The 20,284-nt window shown below is 41.6% G+C and overlaps 1 protein-coding gene across 1 annotated transcript in view; it reads left to right on the top strand.

Annotated features, from left to right (window-relative positions):
• The window catches only part of TNKS (tankyrase), a 72,081-nt gene extending 52,372 nt beyond the window's left edge, over positions 1-19,709 (top strand). The window contains exons 16-27 of the mRNA XM_082204592.1: positions 915-1,134; positions 1,330-1,439; positions 2,358-2,546; positions 3,797-4,034; positions 5,004-5,086; positions 5,351-5,471; positions 6,068-6,165; positions 7,521-7,595; positions 8,832-8,937; positions 10,074-10,260; positions 11,200-11,356; positions 12,803-19,709. Coding sequence (XP_082060718.1) covers positions 915-1,134; positions 1,330-1,439; positions 2,358-2,546; positions 3,797-4,034; positions 5,004-5,086; positions 5,351-5,471; positions 6,068-6,165; positions 7,521-7,595; positions 8,832-8,937; positions 10,074-10,260; positions 11,200-11,356; positions 12,803-12,889 — 1,671 coding nt within the window. The 3' untranslated portion in view covers positions 12,890-19,709. The remainder of the gene's footprint in view (positions 1-914; positions 1,135-1,329; positions 1,440-2,357; positions 2,547-3,796; positions 4,035-5,003; positions 5,087-5,350; positions 5,472-6,067; positions 6,166-7,520; positions 7,596-8,831; positions 8,938-10,073; positions 10,261-11,199; positions 11,357-12,802) is intronic.
• The last annotated feature ends 575 nt before the right edge of the window (positions 19,710-20,284 follow it).

The following is a 20,284-nucleotide window of genomic DNA, read 5'->3' as shown; positions in this document are numbered from 1 at the left end:
GGACATTTTGCTTGGTTCTTGATGCACACCTTCATTTGGGGGTGACTAGTCACATGCAATGAAGTATAACTAGAGCTGCAGCCAGGACCAATTCATTTTCATCCTAATGAGCTATTTAATCTGGTTAAAAGATGTAAAATAAGTAAATGGATTAAGGAAGAGAAAGCAGATTTAGTTCTGTTGCAGTGAACACATTTCAAGCCACCAGAATCTCACGGTTTAAGCACTGTATTTAAAGGAGATTCTCTTCGCTTGTGCTGCGATAAAACACAAGGAAGTGAATACTTAGATCTTCCAACAAAGGGTATTTATAAGGATATGTGTTTGTAAGAGGGAATATTGAGAAGATAAGATTGACAGTAGCGGATTGAGTTTTGGATTTTAAGGTTTTCCTATGGTACTTCTGAAAGAGAGAGTGGTGTGTTGGATAATTATTGATTGGAGATTTCACAGAGTTTATGAGCTTCAAGGCTGAATAACATAACACTCAAACACAGTGCTAATCTTAGGCTTAAGAAATTAATAACTTATTGAGTAGAATAATTTATTGAGTAGTGATGGAAAATGCATCTCTTTATCTTGAATGTGTGGTGTATATTAAAATACGTTTGCCCACATATTCTCTACTGGCATATACTATTAAATACATTAGGGTCTGTTTTAAGTAACACCTGCTGGTATTTATATATTCTTTCTTTGAGTACTGCATTACTTTAATATAGTATTAGAGGGGTATACACTATGAGTTGCACTCTTGAGTAGACCTATTTTGGTTTTATTTATCTAGAAATATTAAACTGTAAACAGTATATACTATTCTGCTTTTGGGGTCCTGTGGGGAGGGTGAAGGAATCGGAATCTTAGCCACCCTGCATGTTATTTCTGCTAGTAAACAGTAGAAATGTTGTTTATAGCACGGAGCAGATCCAACAAAAAAGAACAGGGATGGCAACACTCCTCTAGACCTCGTGAAGGAGGGAGACACAGATATACAGGACCTGCTGCGAGGTGACGCAGCTCTGCTGGATGCTGCCAAGAAGGGCTGCCTGGCACGAGTTCAGAAATTGTGTTCTCCAGAAAACATCAATTGCCGAGATACCCAGGGACGGAACTCAACTCCACTGCATCTTGCTGGTAAGTGGTTTGTCAGGCTTTCTTTATCACAGCCACATAATTTATTCACCCCAAAATTGTCTTGGAAACGGTCCCAGCTATTTAAAGAATCATACATGAATGCAGCAGGAAGTGAGAGGTTCTCCATTAAAAATACGAGCGATTTTTCTATTAACCGCTGGATGTTCCGTTGATGCTTTGTTTTTCTTCATAAAGCCGGTTACAATAATTTGGAAGTTGCTGAGTATCTTCTGGAGCATGGTGCTGATGTCAACGCTCAAGATAAAGGAGGATTAATTCCACTACATAACGCAGCATCCTATGGGGTAAGCATTATTCATTAATGTATAGATTTTCAAGACTCTTATTCCCCCTTTCTGTAGAATTATCAAGGCACCTTACAATGCAAAACAAAGAAAAAACAAAAAACCCCTAGCAAGTAATAATAACAGTAATAAATAATGAAGAAAACAATCTATACCCCCAAAGAAGGTGCAGCAGCAATATACTATAAAAGCTTGCTGAAACTGGTAGAGGTGTAGAGTATATTGGTAGCTTCTAATTATTGCAGTTTTCCCTTTAAGTGGAAAGCCTGTCAGATGGGAAACAGAAACGTCTTTCCAGGACTTTTAATTGAAATAGGGTGAATAGATAATTTTTACCGAAACTGTTCCTTGCGTGCATATAGCTATTTGATAAGCTGGGGGTGAGAATTTTGCACCTGGCCAAAAATCTGAGCAGCAGGGGAATGATGATTCTTTGCACAACGTGGCAGAAAAATGCACATGACTGTTTTCTAGTGGTCACATGACTACCATGCTAAGTTACCCCTTGATAAATAGTCATCAGTATTTGCCAGTGGACTGGTGAAATCCAGATCAAAGTATTAGGGGAGTTCTACCTTATCCTGCTCCCTTTGTTTCATATTTGCAATCAATAAGCAAGCCTTTTTCAATTTCTTCTGCTCCCATCTTCCTATGTAGAAATGGAAAAAGGCTTGCTTATTGATTGCAACTAAGAAAAGCCCACTTTAGGGAAACTCCAGGTAACTGAAGAACTGCAGGAGCCTCAGTATACTGCAAGTATGTTAAGGAGCTTCCAGCACTTAATATGTCCATCCATCCAAGACTTATAAATGCATAACCCATCATTTAAGAATGCTTTCTTTTGCGCTTCCTTTATGGGTAATGCCTGCTTGCTATTCTACTCTCTTTGTTTATCTCTCTCTCTCGCCCTGCCGGCAGCATGTGGATATAGCTGCTTTGCTGATTAAGTACAATACCTGTGTAAATGCCACAGATAAATGGGCATTTACACCATTGCATGAAGCAGCACAAAAAGGAAGGACGCAGCTGTGTGCCCTACTTCTAGCTCACGGAGCAGATCCAACAATGAAGAACCAAGAAGGCCAGACACCTTTGGATTTAGCTACAGTAAGTCCATTCTGAAAAAGAAACAGCAGCTATTTCTATGCTGCAGATCACCAACTAGTACAGTAGCATGCTTTTCACTCACCATATTTTCCACTCTATAAGACGCACCAGACCACAAGACGCACCTAGTTTTTGGAAGAGGAAAACAAGAAAAAAAATATTCTGAATCCCAGAAACCAGGACAGCCAGAGGATTGCAGCGCAGTGATCCTGCTGGCTGTCCTGGGTTCTGGCTTAGCTGCACGCAGCCTCTCCCAGGGAAGGGGAGCCTCCATCCCCTGCCCGGGAGAGGCTGCGCGCGGCTAAATCTCCCCCAAGAGCCGTTCTCCCTTTAAAGAGCGCATGGAGTGTGTGTGCGGCTCTTGGGGGCTTTTCCTTCTCCCTCCTTGGGGAAAAGCCCCCAAGAGCCGCACGCTCTTTAAAGGGTGCACGCTTCCTGTGAGCTTTTCTACGAGGTGGGGGAATCCCCCCCATCTCCCACAAAAGCCTGCAAGAGCCACGCAGATCGTGTGTGTGGCTCTTGTGGGCTTTTCCCGCCTGCATTCGCTCCATAAGACGCACACAAAATTTCCTCTTACTTTTTAGGAGGGAAAAAGTGAGTCTTATAAAGTGAAAAATACAGTAACCAGCCACATTTATATCCTGACCTTTCTGTTAAGGAGCTCAGGGTGGCATATGTAAAATAGGCCCAATTTTATCCCCTCAAACAACCTTGCAAGGTCAGGTAGACCTCATAGTGAGTTTCAAGACTAAGTAGGGACATGGGCCTACTTCTCTCCAGCCCAAATCCAGCACATGATTCATTATACTACAATTCTCTTGTTTTACATGAAGAGCAGGCAGAACTATGAATCTTATACAGATTGTGCATCTTTGTTTGTAAACCCATCATTTCGTCCAGGCAAATTCACGATGTGTTCATTCATTTGGTTACTATTGAACAATTGCTTTCCACCTTAAATTAGATTTTGACCCTGCTCCTTGAACTTTTATATTGAACTTTAAAAACCAAGTGATGGCACCTGAAATGTGAACATGCGTAAAAATAATCTCAGTTTCGAAACAGCAGAACTTAATGCTTCCAAATTTGGTTTCCAAGGCTGATGGTATTTAACATTCACAAGCGATGCCAGTTTAAAGAACAGCTCAAAAATGGAAATAAAAATTACCTAATCAGGGTACATCTTCAAGAAACAATTGAACACTGGTTCTAATTATTACTTTTTGTATATGTGATTTTCTTGTTTTCAGGCTGATGATATTCGAGCCTTGCTGATCGATGCGATGCCCCCAGAGGCCTTGCCAACCTGCTTTAAACCTCAGGCTACTGTTGTTAGTGCCTCTATCATTTCGCCAGCATCAACTCCATCCTGTCTCTCTGCTGCCAGCAGCATAGACAACCTTGCAGGACCTCTGGCAGAAATAGCGGTGGGAGGGGCGTCCAATGCTGGTGATGGAGCAGCAGGAACAGAAAGAAAAGAAGGAGAAGGTAAGTTTGCCGACAGCGCGAAAGACCCAGGCTACAATCCTGTACACACTGACTAGGGAGTGAGCCCCCTGGTACCTAGTGGGACTTATTTATATTTATTCATAAAAATATTTATATATCGCTGTATCACAAAAATGTATCAAAGCGGTTTACAACAGTAAAAACAAATATATGTAGGATTGCACTGTGACTACTGTAATCTCTCACATTATCCTAATAAGTTTGCTTCGTTATTTTGTCCAGCTGTAAAATAAATGACAGAGTCCTGGGATTTGCTTGAATCAAATGAAATTTCATTTTGAATCAATAATCTTCCTGACTTTTTGTTAGCAATTGATTCCTGGGGGCTTTTATATTTCTAATTAGTGAAAGATGTGTTCTGTTTGTTTGTTTCTTTTCAGCCTGTAGTGGAAGTTTGACTTGTAGAAAGGAATACATGAAAATATAACCGAAGTTGTAAGGCTTTAGAAATAGTGATGATCATTAAGAGGGGATTAATACGTTTGTGTAATTTAACTATTGGCAGTTATGAGTGGCCTCCTCATGCAAGTGATGCAATATCATAGGGTGATACTGATAGAAAAGCCGGCAGGAAGCATTGAACATGCAATTCCTTATAAAAGAAGCAGTTGCTTAGTTTTCTTTGAGAAGTATTCTGTAGCATTAACCTATACCTAACAGTTTAAATGTCACAAACTGTGAATCAAAGTTTCTGAACCCGCTTTTGGAATCCACTTTGTAGAAAAAAACACCTCAGCAGAAATACACTTAGTCTTCATCTGAATTCCTTAATAATTCTTCATATTTAGATTCCTCCCCTTCAATCTACTTTCAATGAAAGTTTTCTCAAAGATGGATTAGTTTTTGCATTTTAAAAATGCATTTTGCAATTGATTGATGTTTGGTAGATTGTTCAGAATATGTTTGCATCCTTTTGTGAAAAACTTACTGCTGTGTCTCTTATTACAGTTGTTGGACTTGACATGAACATCAGTCAGTTCCTGAAGAGTCTTGGTCTGGAACATCTTCGGGATATCTTTGAAACAGAACAGGTAAGATCCTGCTCGCTCCAAAGTAGTGTTCCACTATTTTTTAGTCTTATAATACACCTAAAATAGTAGGAGATATTGTCTAAGATTGGAGGAACTTTGCAGCTAGTTTTGTGCGCGCAGGGGCCTTTGGACTTTAGTTTCCAATCAGCATAGGCATTGGTAGTTTTACTTTCCCATTCATTTCAGTAGGGGTAAATCAGTAAAAAAGATAGATCCCTGTCCTAACGTAAAATACTTATTTTTGTTCTTTTCTGTGCTTCTCAGATTACCTTGGACGTACTGGCAGACATGGGACATGAGGAGCTGAAAGAAATTGGCATCAATGCCTATGGGCATCGTCATAAGTTGATAAAAGGTGTAGAGAGACTTCTAGGTGGGCAGCAAGGTGAGTCTGCTAAAGCATCCTGCATCGAAATCAATTGGAGCTTTGTCTACAAACAGTAAGCTCCATCCTTCGTATACTATAGAAATCTTTCAGAAAGGTCCTTAGGTAATGAGCGATCTAGGAACTTTATCTATTCATTTTTGTGGCCTAATCTGTTAGAGAACCTCAGGCTTGAGCACAGCAGTTTGCCTGATGGACTTGAAGGCAACAAGGAAAAGAGCACCAGAATAAAATATAAACCTCTTTTAAAAAATGCAAATGAAATGAGATGGTTTTATTTTCATGCCTAAGTCATGACCCGAATCTCACACAAAATCAAGCTATTCCTATTGCCACAGTGTCAGAAGCGCCGCTTGTCACCAACCCTTCCCATGCGCCTTCCAAACAGCAGTTCCTCTTACGCTCCTGCCCAAGGAACCACCATGCCAACCTATTTCCAAAGCCCTTTCTCTTAACGGTGGTCAGGGAGTCAGCATGTTACATGCATTGGCTAAGGTCTTGTGCAGTTATGTATTATCAAGAGAATTGAGGGCTGTGGAATATAAATTACTTGTAGAATGGATGCAGTATTTCAATGTGCATGTTCTGTATTTCAGGCACCAATCCTTATTTGACTTTTCACTGTGTCAGCCAGGGAACTATCCTGATAGACCTTGCTCCTGACGACAAAGAGTATCAATCTGTGGAAGAAGAGGTAATTACATCTGTAAAGACATTTGGGACTGACTCATTCGTGAATGTATTAAACTTCTTAAGGGTGCTTCCACACCATATAGAGAACTGAAAGTTGGCGATCACCTGATCGTTCAGTAGAGAGACTAGTAATTTAATTAACTAATTACCTAAACCTTCTGAAATAGGTACTTTATACCTGTCTGTTGCAATGTGGAACGCAAAATAATTTCCTGAAAGACACAAGTAGTCTAACACAGAGCAACACATGGGGATGGAAGGTTGAGGTGTGAAATTTTGTTTCTCCCTTTATACACTTGAATCCATCTTTTCCTGGAGGAAAATTCCATTGGCAGACAGGAGCCTATCTGTGTTTGTAAATACAGTTTGTATTGTGCTGATAGAGTTGCAAAATATCCTAGGGTTAATTTTGTATCTCTTGTTTCCAAAACCTGTGTAGTTGTACTTTAAACATGCCGTGGCTTAGGGCTATGTTGAATGCTTCGTGTTTCTCACCCTCTAGAGATAAAATGAGCATTCCTAATTACTATGTCTTATGTTTTAAATGCTCCAAATGCTAAGGCTGCTGGATATCTTCTTGCTGTTAATACATTTGTAGCTGGAGTTATTCAGGGCCCTGCCCTCCTAGGCCAGGTAGAAAAAGCCCTGCCAGGCAGGAAGCAGGTCTTCCAGGACTCACAGCCAAGATGGTCTCTAGATATGAAAAAGAAAGAATTCCTTCAGTGAATAAAAGTTTATCTACCCGCTCTCAACAAGGTTACAGGGGAGCAAGTAGTGGTAAGCCTGATAGTTTCTCAGTGCCCATAACTCAGTTCAAGTTCTCATTCACTAAAAGGAAACGGTATTCAACCCTTTATCTGCTGTGCTCATCTGGTTAGATGCCCTTACAGCCCCACGAGGGGTTGAACCTTGTTGGGAGCAGATAGGAGCTTATATTAATCGAAGGAGGTGCATGAAATGAGGATGGGAGCAACTCAGAAACATGCCTCCTTTCCAGATTATACTGGGCATGGAGCAGGTGAATGGGAAAGTTCCTTCTCTGTAACAAACAAGACTGCGGGCATCACTATCTCTTATTCATTCTTTTACTGAAGAAAGAAAGAAAATTGCAGAAATACCTACCTTTCTCTTTTCCATTTCTGCCTCCTTCCTCAGAAGGATAGGAAGAAGAGCAAGAATGGTTTATTCACAGCTTGCCTCTCTCGGCTGGGAAGATAAACACTGTTTCTGTATTTGTTTCCCCCTCCACACAGTCACAGAACGTAAAAGGCAATAGATGTAAACACCAGATTAAAATGTGGGCAGTATTTCTGAGATGTCCCCTTCTGGGTGTCTTACCACTTGACTGTTTTACAGATGCAGAGTACCATCAGGGAACACAGAGATGGTGGCAATGCTGGGGGGATCTTCAACAGGTATAATGTCATCAGGGTAAGTGTCAATGACTTTGAAAGCCTTCGTATGAAACAGCTACCAATTTTGCTGATAAAGAAATCCTTGCCTAGCAGGATAGAGGACCCTTAGGTCCTCTAAATAAAGCGATCGTAGGAATGGATGGAGTTCTGTTGAGAATTTGAGCAGCAGCTTTGAACAGAAAGCCTTTACATTACTGTTTATACTGACCTTTTAGACTGGGGGCCATAATTAAGGAAGCAGGTGAAAAGGGAGCACAAGCAGGTGGTTTAGTTTAGCCATATATTCAGGAGGCTAATATATTTCCAGTTCAGGATCTTCATAAGTAATCACACCCAGTACTCCTCCTGACCTTATTTCAGTTGCGTTTTATGACCAGGCACCCCCAATCTTCGGCCCTCCAGATATTTTGAACTACAATTCCCATCATTCCTGACTACTGGTCCTGTTAGCTAGGGATCATGGGAGTTGTAGGCCAAAACTTTTGGAGGGCCGCAGGTTGGGGTTGCCTACTTATGACCCTTTAAGGTTGGGAGAAACCAGTTCAATGGTGCTCATTTTCCATATCAGAGTGCTTGTTGCCCCTGCCTTTATCCGCTTTAAAGGTAAGAGACCTGCAGCAGCACCCGCTGCTTTTCCAGTTTAGAAAGAGTGCCACAGCAGCCTTTGAAACCTGGTGGAATAATGTTGCCATATGCCTTTTCTCCTTGGGGCCAAATGTGTTTTGGTCCAAGCCATTTCTTCTCTGAATTATACTACATTGTACTTAATCTACTAACATATATTCTCCAGAGAGAGTTAAGTATTTCTCTTCTGGAGGAATCGTGGGTGAAGCTGCAGCTTGTTATACAAGGCTACAAAAGGGGATAATTATTATAATGCCTCCCATTGTTTGTGCACATGACCCAAATTCAACAGAGGCTCCCACTGGAGGAAGGATGGGGGGGGGTGCAGTTTTCACCAGTTCCTGCTGCAGCTCTGAGTACCACTTCCCCTTCCTTTTCTGAAGGATCCCCCAATTCTCTGGAGCGCCTTTTCATGGGATTGCAGGAAAAATTACCTCTCCTCCCATTCATTCAGTGGAGTGTCATACAAAGAGAGCTAGCCCTAAGATCTCCCTTATATTTAGTAATACTGTTTTCTTTTATTTAAGGTAATCCCACATATTTTTAAAATGTCAGTTTATATGGAAATAGTTTATCTGGAGTTCTGTTTCTCTGGTTCAGTTATTGCTTATCTTTTATCCTTTTAAAGATTCAAAAGGTGGTGAATAAGAAGCTGAGGGAGAGATTCTGTCATCGACAGAAAGAAGTCTCAGAAGAAAACCATAACCACCACAATGAACGCATGTTATTTCATGGTGAGTAGCCTTGCCTCATCTAGTCATCTAGTCCAGGCTTCCTCAAACTCGGCCCTCCAGATGTTTTTGGCCTACAACTCCCATGATCCCTAGCTAGCAGGACTAGTGGTCAGGGATAATGGGAATTGTAGTCTCAAAACATCTTGCCGGCTGAGTTTGAGGAAGCCTGATCTAGTCCAACCCCCTGAAATGCAGGAATCTGAGCTACTTCACATATGACAGGTGGTCATCCAACCTCTGCTTAAAAACCTCCAAGGAAAGAGAGTCCGCCGCCTCTCGCGGGAGTCTGTTCCGCTGTCAAACAGCTCTTATTGCAGAAAGTTCTTCCTGATGTTTCATCAGAATTTCCTTTATTGTAACTTCAATCCATAAATTGTGTTTTTTGTTCCCTTTGGGTTGTATCCAGTGTTAGTCACACACACAGCAGGCCCATTGAAATTAATGGACATTAGTTTTCTGTTTGGACATCATTTCTTCACCCCCAGTTCTTCCTCTGTTAGTTAAAAGTAGGGTGCTAGGGGAAATGATGGAAGAGGCACCCTACCACTGGAGTCACAGGAGCTTGCCAAAGATTCTGGAGAGTTTAACAAATGTTATTGCTCATTGGTGGCAGATGTTGAAAAGGATCAGAAGTCCATGTTGGTGCTGGTGGTGTTCAGAGATTTCCTATACGCCCCTGGCAGTCTCTTATCAGCGAAAGGGATTGGTTGAGCCTTAGTATTAGCCATGTAGTATGAATGACTATATTTCTATTGTACAAGTGTGGGGGGAGGGGGAGAAGAGCCTTCCTTCTTTCTTTGCAAAGAAGCCCAAACTCTTTCCAACACTGGTGGTTTGTCCAACAACTTAATCAGTAGAAATTCAGAACTCTGGCTGTAAGTGACAGTGCTATCTAATCCCAGAGAATGGCTTACAAAGCTAGGCAGCTTTGTTTTTGTGTATATTCAGCAAAATTTGAAGTAGGGAGCTTGCCGTTTCCTCATATATATGGAAATCATAAATATGTACTTGAAAATCTCCAGTGCAGTTTCTTACCCATTTGTACATTGCTTCCGAATTTGATTTAATTAATTTGCATTTGAACACGGAGGCTGTATACCACATGCATAAGCAACGTGTTTTACGTTCTGTTCCAGGGTCCCCTTTTATTAATGCTATTATTCACAAAGGATTTGATGAAAGGCACGCATACATTGGAGGCATGTTTGGAGCTGGGATTTACTTTGCAGAAAATTCCTCTAAAAGTAACCAATACGTATATGGAATTGGGGGAGGCACAGGTTGCCCCACGCATAAAGACAGATCGTGCTACATCTGCCACAGGTGGGTTTCTGGTGACCTGTATCACCCCGTCAGCCAAATGTAATGTTTTTTTTTTCTTTAAGAGTTCTTGGGATGAAAAGTGCTGGTTGAGCATCAAACTGGAAATAGAAGGAAATGCTTTAAACTTGTCAGGTCTTTCACCCGGAGAAATGTTTCTGTTGTGCACACTGACAAATTCTGTGTACTAAATAAAACCGCTGATAACAAAGTTTTGGCTTCACTGCCACTTTGGCCGTAGTCCAACATGCAAGTAGACACAGCTTGGGGAGCTAGTTATTGACACAGGACTTTCATCAGATCTGCTCCTTAGCCATGCCTTCTTTCCTAGGTTAGCCATCTTATTTCTCCCTTCAGTCATGAATCCTGAAACAGGGGAAATCTGAATTCTTTTTCACCTCAGTAAAAATTTAGTCATGATGTGTCGTTGGCTAACCACTCTGAAGCCATGGATTATTGTTAGCTTGCTGGTTGTGGCTTTTCACGCAAAGCAATTGGGCAGCATGTGAGAGCATGTTGCCATTTCTAGATAACCTATAGTAAGCCAGAAAGCCTGTACAAATGCAGCCTAAAATACAACTTTTGACTGCTCTAAGAACTTTGGGCATTCAAAGTAAATAGCTTAAGAAGTTTCAGGTAGCTGCACACTGGAGCCAGTGTGGTGTAGTGGTTAAGAGCGGTAGACTCGTAATCTGGGGAACCGGGTTCCTATCTCCGCTCCTCCACATGCAGCTGCTGGGTGACCTTGGGCCAGTCACACTTCCTTGAAGTCTCTCAGCCCCACTCACCTCACAGAGTGTTGTGGGGGAGGAAGGGAAAGGAGAATGTTAGCCGCTTTGAGACTCCTTAAAGGGAGTGAAAGGTGGGATATCAAATCCAAATGCCTCCTCCTCCTCCTCTTCTTCTTCTGCTTTGTTCATCTTGTTTTCCTCCCCCTTTCAGGCAAATGCTCTTTTGTCGTGTGACGCTGGGGAAATCCTTCTTGCAGTTTAGCACCATGAAAATGGCCCATGCCCCTCCTGGGCATCATTCAGTCATTGGCCGGCCAAGCGTCAATGGACTTGCCTATGCTGAGTATGTTATCTATAGAGGAGAACAGGTAAGCAGTGTACATGGTGCTTCTGTACAGCTGGGTGATTGATGTGCTAATTGACTGTACCAGTCAACTGATGCGCACTGCCTATGTGTCACTAAAGTCCATCTGGACTGCCTCATGCTTTGCGCAGCAAGCTCATCCACTGAGTGTACTGTCAGAGTGACAATGCTGTTTCCTGCAGCACATTTATAGTTTGCTGTCTTGGTTGGCCAGGATATATATATATGGATGTTTAAAGACACATGTGCCTTTCACGCTTCACAAAGCAGACGTGATTGCTACATGTTTCCTGCCACAAATGCGTAAAGCATGGTTAGGCAGACTAAGGCCCGGGGGCCAGATCCGGCCCAATCGCCTTCTCAGTCTGGCCCGCGGACTGTTCGGGAATCAGCCTGTTTTTACATGAGTAGAATGTGTCCTTTTATTTAAAATGCATCTCTGCAGTATTTGTGGGGCATAGGAATTCATTCAATTCCCACCCCCAAAAAAATATAGTCTACCCTGCCTGGTAACCCTAAAGGCTCCTAAAAGATCCAAATTGTTTTATAATACATGCAACAAGAGAGATCTCTTTGCCACTGGAACATTTGAGCATTTACATGTGGTAAAACAAAAACATTTTATTGGGTTTTATTCCATCTGTTTCACTGATTCATATTCAGTGGCATTTTTAAAAGCCCCCCCCCCCCCGAAAACTCCCTCTCTGTTAGTCCTTGGGCCAGACACTCCCCCTCTGTCTTATGATGCAATGTTGAAATTGGGTAACTTCCCTGTGTTACCATCCTGAGCTTCTCAGAGGAAGGCGGGGATATGAATGTGATAAATAAGTCCCAGCGTGCTGCTTGCAGGAGGCAAAATAGTGTCGCTCGCCTACCAGCTCTGAACATTGGACAGAAAAAAGACTCCAAGCGACTTCCTGGACCAGCAGCTACCATTGTGGTGGATGCTTTAGAAAGCCTAACGTCTAAAACGTAGCTTTCAACCTCCCACGCCCTTTTGACATTCAGTTCTTAATGCTCTGCCTTTTCTCTTTAGTAGCACTCGTTCAGATGGTAGTTTCTTTCTGAAGAAAAGGAAGAGCTTAGGAACTGGCCGTGGGTGAGAGGGCTCCTCTGCGGCCTTTTGCAGGAGGGGGAAATGAGCATCTGATAACTATGGTGGGCAGCATGGAGGGAACATCTTCCAGATAGAGGATGCAATGTCCGGAGGGGTGATGGATGCCTTATGAACGTGGACATAGTGTTGCAGTACACTGGAAAAGGGTTGTATTCTGTTGGAAGCCACCTAGAGTGGCTGAGGCAACCCAGCCAGATGTGCAGGTTACAAGTAATACATCATCATCATCATCATCATAGGGAGGGGTGGAATAAGTGGGCTGAAATGTGATTTCTTTCTGAACCTCTGAAATGCATAATTTATTTGTATTTGTATTTATCTTCTTGTTCTTAGGCATACCCCGAGTATCTGATTACATACCAAATTGTAAAGCCAGATACTCCCTCACAGACTGCAACGGCCGCAGAGCAGAAGACCTAGTAAATGCTGTTTTGGTGAAACAAATCAGATGACTTTAATAACTTACGGACTGGATGGATGACATTAGTTTCAAAACATCAACGTTTTATGAAATGCTTGTCACCCTAGAACTAAGCTGTATGTGTTTTATAAAGCATTGCTCTATAAACAGATGTGAGTAACGGATACGTACTCAATTGCTACTATTCCTTTTGAGGAAATGTTTACAAAGGTTTGCCTTTTAACAACATATCTCAGGCTCACTTTCCCTGCAGTTGCCATGTGTGTGACGACATCATTGCTTCAATCTGGGTGTTTGGGAACATTATTTAACAAGCAGGGCTAGGTCAAGACCATATTTTTAAAAATAAATTCTGACGCCACTGCTCTGGTTGTGTGATGTGTGCGTAGCTTGTATTGAACCCATGCCGCCTTTTCAGAGTTGGTTGTCTTTTCGGAAACTCCTTAGTTGGCTATTTATTTTACTCCCCCCACCCCCCTGCCCACTGTGTTACAAAAATGAGCCAGGCCCTTCTTGAGGATATTTTTTGCACAAAGTCAAATTGACTAAAATCAATGAACAATGCAATAGGAATTTCTTGTCCAAGAAGGTGTTAGAGATCTAGTTCTTTGGTTTGGGATTCTTTTTGCACTTTTTATGAACTCTTCTTTTTTTATGTTACTAGAAGCGTAGTTTCAGGGTAGAAACCCGTCCTTTTGACTCTCTTGAGCTCCTCTTTCGATAAGAGGAGTTCATACTAGTATTCATGTAGCAACCTCATTTTAAAAACACCCCTGTCCTTGAAATGTATGAGTTACTTTGCTAGGATGAACACAAACTGATAAATCTGCCAGAGGAACCTGTGTTTAATGGCATGTTTCAGTCATCACTTTCTCTCTGGAAAGAGATCAAGCAATGGGCCTTGATACTGCTCCTTCTGCCCATCCCAGCGCTTAACAACACAGGGAGAAATGAGCAAGTGAACAAAAGCCCCGGTGGTTGTTTGAACTGGACATCTCATGTAGCTCTCTCCATGAAAATAAGCCAGCAAGGGGGGGGGGGTGAGCCAGGAGCCCGCCATTGGTACAATCCAAGAGAAAAAATCTTTCCCACACAGGGGCTGTGAGAAAGTGAAAATTGTCCTTAAGCTTACAGCCAGAATAAATTCTAAACTGTTACATTGCCGACGGTCTCAGTCATGTGCTGTATCAGCAACTGTCTTCTGACATGCAAATTGTGCGGGGTTTTTTTTTAAAAAAGCACCAATTGATCAAGTAGCGTATTTGCATTTATCTAATCCCAGAAGCCTGACAGTTATTTTCCCTCCATTAAATTTGTCCCCATAAATCTTGTTTGTATGTGAAGAAGCCTCTTTGTGACCCACCTGTCTATTTTCAGAGGTCTAGCCACAAAAAAAATAATTTTTCCAAGAGAAGCAACTTTTTTTTAAAAAAAAACAACAATGCAAAATAGCTTTAGGGGAGAAAGGAAGAAGTTGAAAATTAAGTAGCAATAGAGGTTTATAAATAGGATATGTAACAGAGAGATTGCAGTGTTTGTTGTAGAAATATAACCTTGTAAAATCTTTAGTCTGAGGAGGTCAACAGCCAAAGAAGGTTGAATTGCTCAAATTACAGTTCTTCCATTAAAGGTTTTATTATGATTATTTCTTTAGAGTAACAACAGCAGACTGTGGCAATTATTTTACAACATATACTGGCATCTGCTTGGAAATGGTGGCAAAAAATCTTACCTGCTGACACAGCAAGCACAAGAACAAAACCCAAAAAACCTTTTGGAAAAAATGTCTTTGCCAATAATAATCATGTAGACTTTGACATTGGTCAAGATCAGTACTTGATTCAAGCTGACAAAATGACTTCTAATATTAAGAGAGACCAGATGAAACAAGCTTTGACAACTGTGAACCTTTCCCTTTGCTTCTGTTGTCCATGGCCACTTAAGTCTTGTTGGCTTTGCTGGCTTACAGTGTAGGACTTTGAAGGCCAAAGCTGACCAAAATAGTTTTTCTTTTCATTAAGAAGGCGTGTTGGGGCTTCACCGTTAGAATTCTGATTACCATTCATGTTGGGATTTATGTTTTTAAGCATAGTTGGGGGGATATGGCAACTGCATTGCAAGCTAAAAGACTTTTCCGCCAGCTTCACGTAGTTGTTAGTCGTAACCCAGCCGTACTTCATAGTTAAGTTAAATGGTTAACTTGGATGTGGAAGTTCAGTGTTCCTTTCTCTCGGGAGAGAGAAGTCCCAGTTCTGTGGTTGTCTTTCTCCTCCAGTGTGCGAGTTCACCTAATGGATGTTTTAGATTTCATCTTGAGTCCTAGCAGCCAGATTCTCAAACTATGGCCCCGATCTTTTAAACTGCCCGTGTTTTGTAACTGATGTTTTGTGCAGAGTAAAAGGTGCTGTACGAGGAATTCCATTTGCAGTGGCTTTTGTCTTGTAGTTACGTGATTCTGTTAACCCTTTCTTGGTCGGACCTTGAAAAATACGCATTGCATGTTTGCTCCAAGTCTTCAGAGATCTCAAAGCCTAACATGGATAGTCTTAGAAAAATGAAGTGCACACCTGGTGTTTACTGTCCTCCAGAATAAAATGATAGCCACCTTTCTCTCATACAGGAGCTGGTATTGCCCCAAAGAACTCACAGACTGGATTCCTAAACCCTCTTATTTCAGAATAAATTCCATAGTAATTATTTCAGTACAACTTCTTACTTGCTCTGGGGAGAAGGCCTGGTACGAGCTTTGGGCATAAGACTGTAAAGTCGAAGTAACAAGAATTGTGTTATATTTAAATAAATGCAGTATTTCCTTGGCCATTGGGTAAAAAACCCAGAAACCACTCCATACAGGATGGATCAAGAAGATGCTATAAGCATTGCACAATTTATTAGCTTCATCCTGCCCTGGGAACGGCAGGCAGTTCACGAGAGTGAGGGCTGACTCACTGGGTTGAGAGACCTCAGAATTTAGTTAACAGACCTCAGTCACAACATTATAGAAACACAACATTATATAATGCCATTGCATTATCTGCAGATCCCTGACAGGTGTACTTGTATGATGCATGTCTTGGCGAACGAGACATTTATCACATTGCATTCTACATTTTTTAGTATATAGCTGCAGATGTAAATGTGTGACAAAGCCCATGGTGATTATTTTTGGATGCCCCAAGTCGCACCATTTCTGTGACTGGTATGTTGCTGCTACAGCAGCAAGGTTAATTTGTTTGCCGAAAATGGGGTTTGCAAGAAACAAAACGTTATTTGCAGAATTTGCCTTTTTTAAATGTCACATTGAATACTTAGTAGAAAAGAGATGTATAAATCTGCACCGTAAAAAAAATGTTTTCAATGAACTCTCTAAGAATAGCTCTTTCCCTTTTCCAGGGAACCCTGACAAATTGTAGCAGGTTTTTGGTTTTTTTAAGAGGGTGGGATAATAAAAGATGGCAAGTCCCTCTTTTCTGGCTAAATTATCTGGGCCTCATGATCTTGGGGCAAAACATGAATATTCCACAAGCTATGATTTGAACTCCTGAAGTGGTGAGGATGTGTATGGATTTTTTGTTTGCTTTAAACCAGACATAGGAGACTCTGATTTTGATAGAAGCAACGGTGCTGCCGGGAACTGTACTGTGCTGTTTCCAACTCTAAATTGTGCCTCTCCCCAGCTGCTGTAAGTCCAGCAGCAGGAATAAAGCAACATGTGCCTCTGTTGTAGGGGTTGTGTTTTTTATTGCGGGTCCGCAGGACAGTTTAGAGCAATGGAATGACCCAAAAAGAAGGATGGGAAAAAATCCTCCTTTAAAGCAAAAGAAGAAGAAGAGTAGATCAGTTACTGGATCTTCTTTATACAGGCGACTCCCCACTTACACAGGGGCCCAATACGCATAAGTGAAATTACGTGAAGTGGTGAGCGCCCTCTAAACACCCTTTAAATGCCCTCTCTGCTGCTGTCTCTTCAATCCATGCCAAAAATACTGTATCCAGAATTATCCACAAACTAGAATTGAAGCTCTGGCGCTGGCAAGAGGCTTGAGGATGCAAGGGAAAGCTCCTGCGTCTGCTGTGCTAAACTGCGCGGCTGAGCAGCGCAAACAAAGCCCCGCTGGGTCTCCAGTCTCTTCAGGGCTTCCTCTGCTTTCACTGACGTCCTCTTCAGGCTCCGGGGAGAGTCTCCTTGCGAGCCATGAGGTCTCTCCTACTCCCTCCCATCATTCCCAGGTTTGAATTGAATTATTTAATTAATTGACTTATTTAAAGAGCCTGGGCAGCTCAGTTGGTTCGGTTGTGGTGCTGATAACACCAAGGTTGCAGGTTCGGTCACCCTTTTGGGACAGCTGAATATTCTTACATTCCAGGGGGTTGGAATAGATGATCCTCAGGGTCCCTTCCATCTCTAGAATTCTACGATTGTATTTAATTATTACCCAGCGCTGCACGTATACATGGCCACTTGCAAGTAGGACATGTATTAAGTAGTGGGATGCCTGTATATGTTCCAGATCTTAAGAAATTGGCAGGAGGATCTGCTAGCAGGGCTACCATTAGGCGGAGGAGATTTTGGCGTACCACTTAAAGGATAGCGAATCACCAGCTAGTAAATATTTTTACCACCGTGGATGGGGAGGGTGTTGAATTTTCGGCCTTGCACATCAAAGCGTTTGCCAGGATACTGAATTACAGCCCGTCACGGCTTTGGATGCTGTTTTCAGTGCTATTAATCTGCTTAATTTAGTAGTATACTTGGCAGCATTTTAATAACGTATTAAATAACGACTGGAAAAATTAAAATGCCATGTTTGTGTGGCTGATGGATAAAATGGAGCTGGTTTGTTCCCTTAGTTCACATTTACAGTAGCCTTCTCAGCATCGGCAGAGGCTGCAGTCAGGTTCTGTCACATGGAAGCCTTAGTATTTGAATGTGAGAGCTGTATCCATGGCCGCTGAAGTTCGCATTGCAAACAAAATTGCTGCGAGAGAAGCCTAGCCTTCCCTGCTCCCCAGGCGATGGTGTGTGGGCTGCTGTGAATGTGAATGGAGCCCGTGAAATTGGTGGCTGAAGACTGATGCATTTTATGTTGCGTTTTCTGGCAGCAATCCTGGTCTCGAATGTTAAAATGTCCATATGAATATGAGCTCTAATGTTTCCACCCATTGTACATCTGATTATTGTGCATACTAATATCAATACCACTTCTGGTGCTTTCTGACACTCCCAAGTATAAATCTCCCATTCCTAGCTGGTTTCATGCATGCAAGTGGAACTAGATTTGTAGTTATTGCTGCAACAGCCAATGCCAGTGACAGAAGCCTTCAACTGTTCTCAAAGGAATTCTCCTAAAGTTGGGTTCCTCGCATATGTAGAAATGGCTCCCCAGGATTGTACCCAGTAGGAGCAAAGCTATATGTATTTTGTGATTCTTTAGTAGCACTGAAAAAAGTTGCAGGATATTATTGGGTGTAGGACTCCTGCTAACCTCACCTGCACCAAAACACAGTTTTCTGGTGCTTTATACTGTGTGGGCAATTAGTCTGATGAAGTTAGAGGGCTGGTTGAATAAAATTTCCATAAATTGAGGCTAGGACTTCAGTATCCTTCATCGCTCCTTGCTATTCCCTAATACAAAGGTAGAACAAATAGTGGAAAATTGTAGAATTACATGAAATAGTTAACACATGGGAAATAAGATCATGCATATTTGCATAGTACATACTGTATATACTCGAGTATAAGCCTACCTGAATATAAGCCAAGGCACCTAATTTTACCACAAAAAACTGGGAAAATTTATTGACTCGAGTATAAGCCGGTTCACCACACCACAAACCTAGTGGTGGCGGCAGCGTCGGAGGAAGAACAAGCAGCCTGAAAGGACCCTCGCTCGAGTATAAGCCGTGGGGGGCTTTTTCAGCACAAAAAAATATGCTGAAAAAGTCAGCTTATACTCGAGTATATACGGTAATTTAGACAAGCTGCAGAAACTGGATGCAGAATTTTAATTTTTTTTTAAGAATGGAATCTCGCCCAGGTTACCACCATGTCTGCTTAGAGGTTTCGTGAAGCACAGAGTTGGGTTTTCTTCATATGAATAAAAAGAACGTTTTTATTGGAGGAAAATATGGCTGTGATCACAGAGGACGGTAATATTTTCACCTTCACTACCTATCATGGTCCTTGTGGTTTGTTGCTGTGAAGGTGGAGAAAAAAGACTAATTATGCATCAAAGTTGAAATGTGTCTATGGCGGTGAATACTCATTTGTGTTTGTAACTTCCTGATCGACCAGAAGGTAGATTTGTGTGTGTGCTGGTTCAGTTCAAAGTATTACTGGTAAAAGGGTTTAAAAGCTTGTCTGTTACAATGCAATCTCAACTTTCTTTTCCTTTTTTTTTGCAATTGGCAACTTTGCAGTAGCCATCAACCTGTGTATACAACCCTCCTAACAATTTTAACACCTAGTTATTTCCATAGGCACTACCAACTACTAGCTTTGCATTAAAAAAAACAAACAAAAAAAACCCCTTGTATAACTTGCTTGCATAGCTAGCCTTGTGTTCTTGATACCTGTTGGCCATAGAAGAACCTATGAAATCCCAAAATGGCCTTTCATTGTTTGTGACCTGGAACTGGGATGTTTATTCCCTCCCCCCTCTTGCTAAAAGAGGATATTAGAGTCTCTTAACTTAACCAATGTGATGGAATTTTGCATAAAGCCAATGTAACAACTTAGATCTTACTGTGCTTTAACTTAATGTCTGACCTATAAGTACTTGTGACAGATTAAGATTCAATAAACACACTTTTTAAAAACGTTTTTGGAGGTTTTTATCATGTGTTCGGAGGCACCAAAGGTTGTACCACTTTCTTCAGTTGCTTACTCCAAAGGCTGGTTGTTGCCAGAGCTGTGTGTATCTCACTGTTCTTTCCACATTGCCGCAATATGTGGCATGGGATGCACAAGCTCACTTCATTTCTTTTAAACTTTCTGGTTCTTACAGCTTATTCTACAGCGTGAGCAACGCTTCCTGAAATCTCAGAAGACAGGAAGAGATAAATCTGTAAGAAGCTAGTGGGAGGGTTTGTCTTGTGTGGCTACTTACCTCTCCCTAGGACTAGCCAAACAAAAAACAACAACAACAAAAAACAGAATAAAATAGTAAAATATTTTAGGGGGAATTGCTGATATAATAATGCAGTCATCCAACTTCAAGGATCTTTAATCTGCAATAGTGACTGTGAGGGAATTATGACAGGTGCAGCTATTTTTAGCGAAAATTACATATGCAGTAAAGCAGTTATCTAAAAGGTACAGGAGTTTTAAGCTGATAGGGTTGATCCACCCCGTTGTAGAGTTTAGTCAGTGCCTGGTTTTCCTGACCCTCAAA

Source organism: Podarcis vaucheri (assembly GCF_965113315.1).
Source record: "Podarcis vaucheri genome assembly, chromosome: 17".
Taxonomy (NCBI): domain Eukaryota; kingdom Metazoa; phylum Chordata; class Lepidosauria; order Squamata; family Lacertidae; genus Podarcis; species Podarcis vaucheri.
Note: the sequence above shows the minus strand (reverse complement) of the source record. Positions and strands in the feature narration are given on the sequence as shown.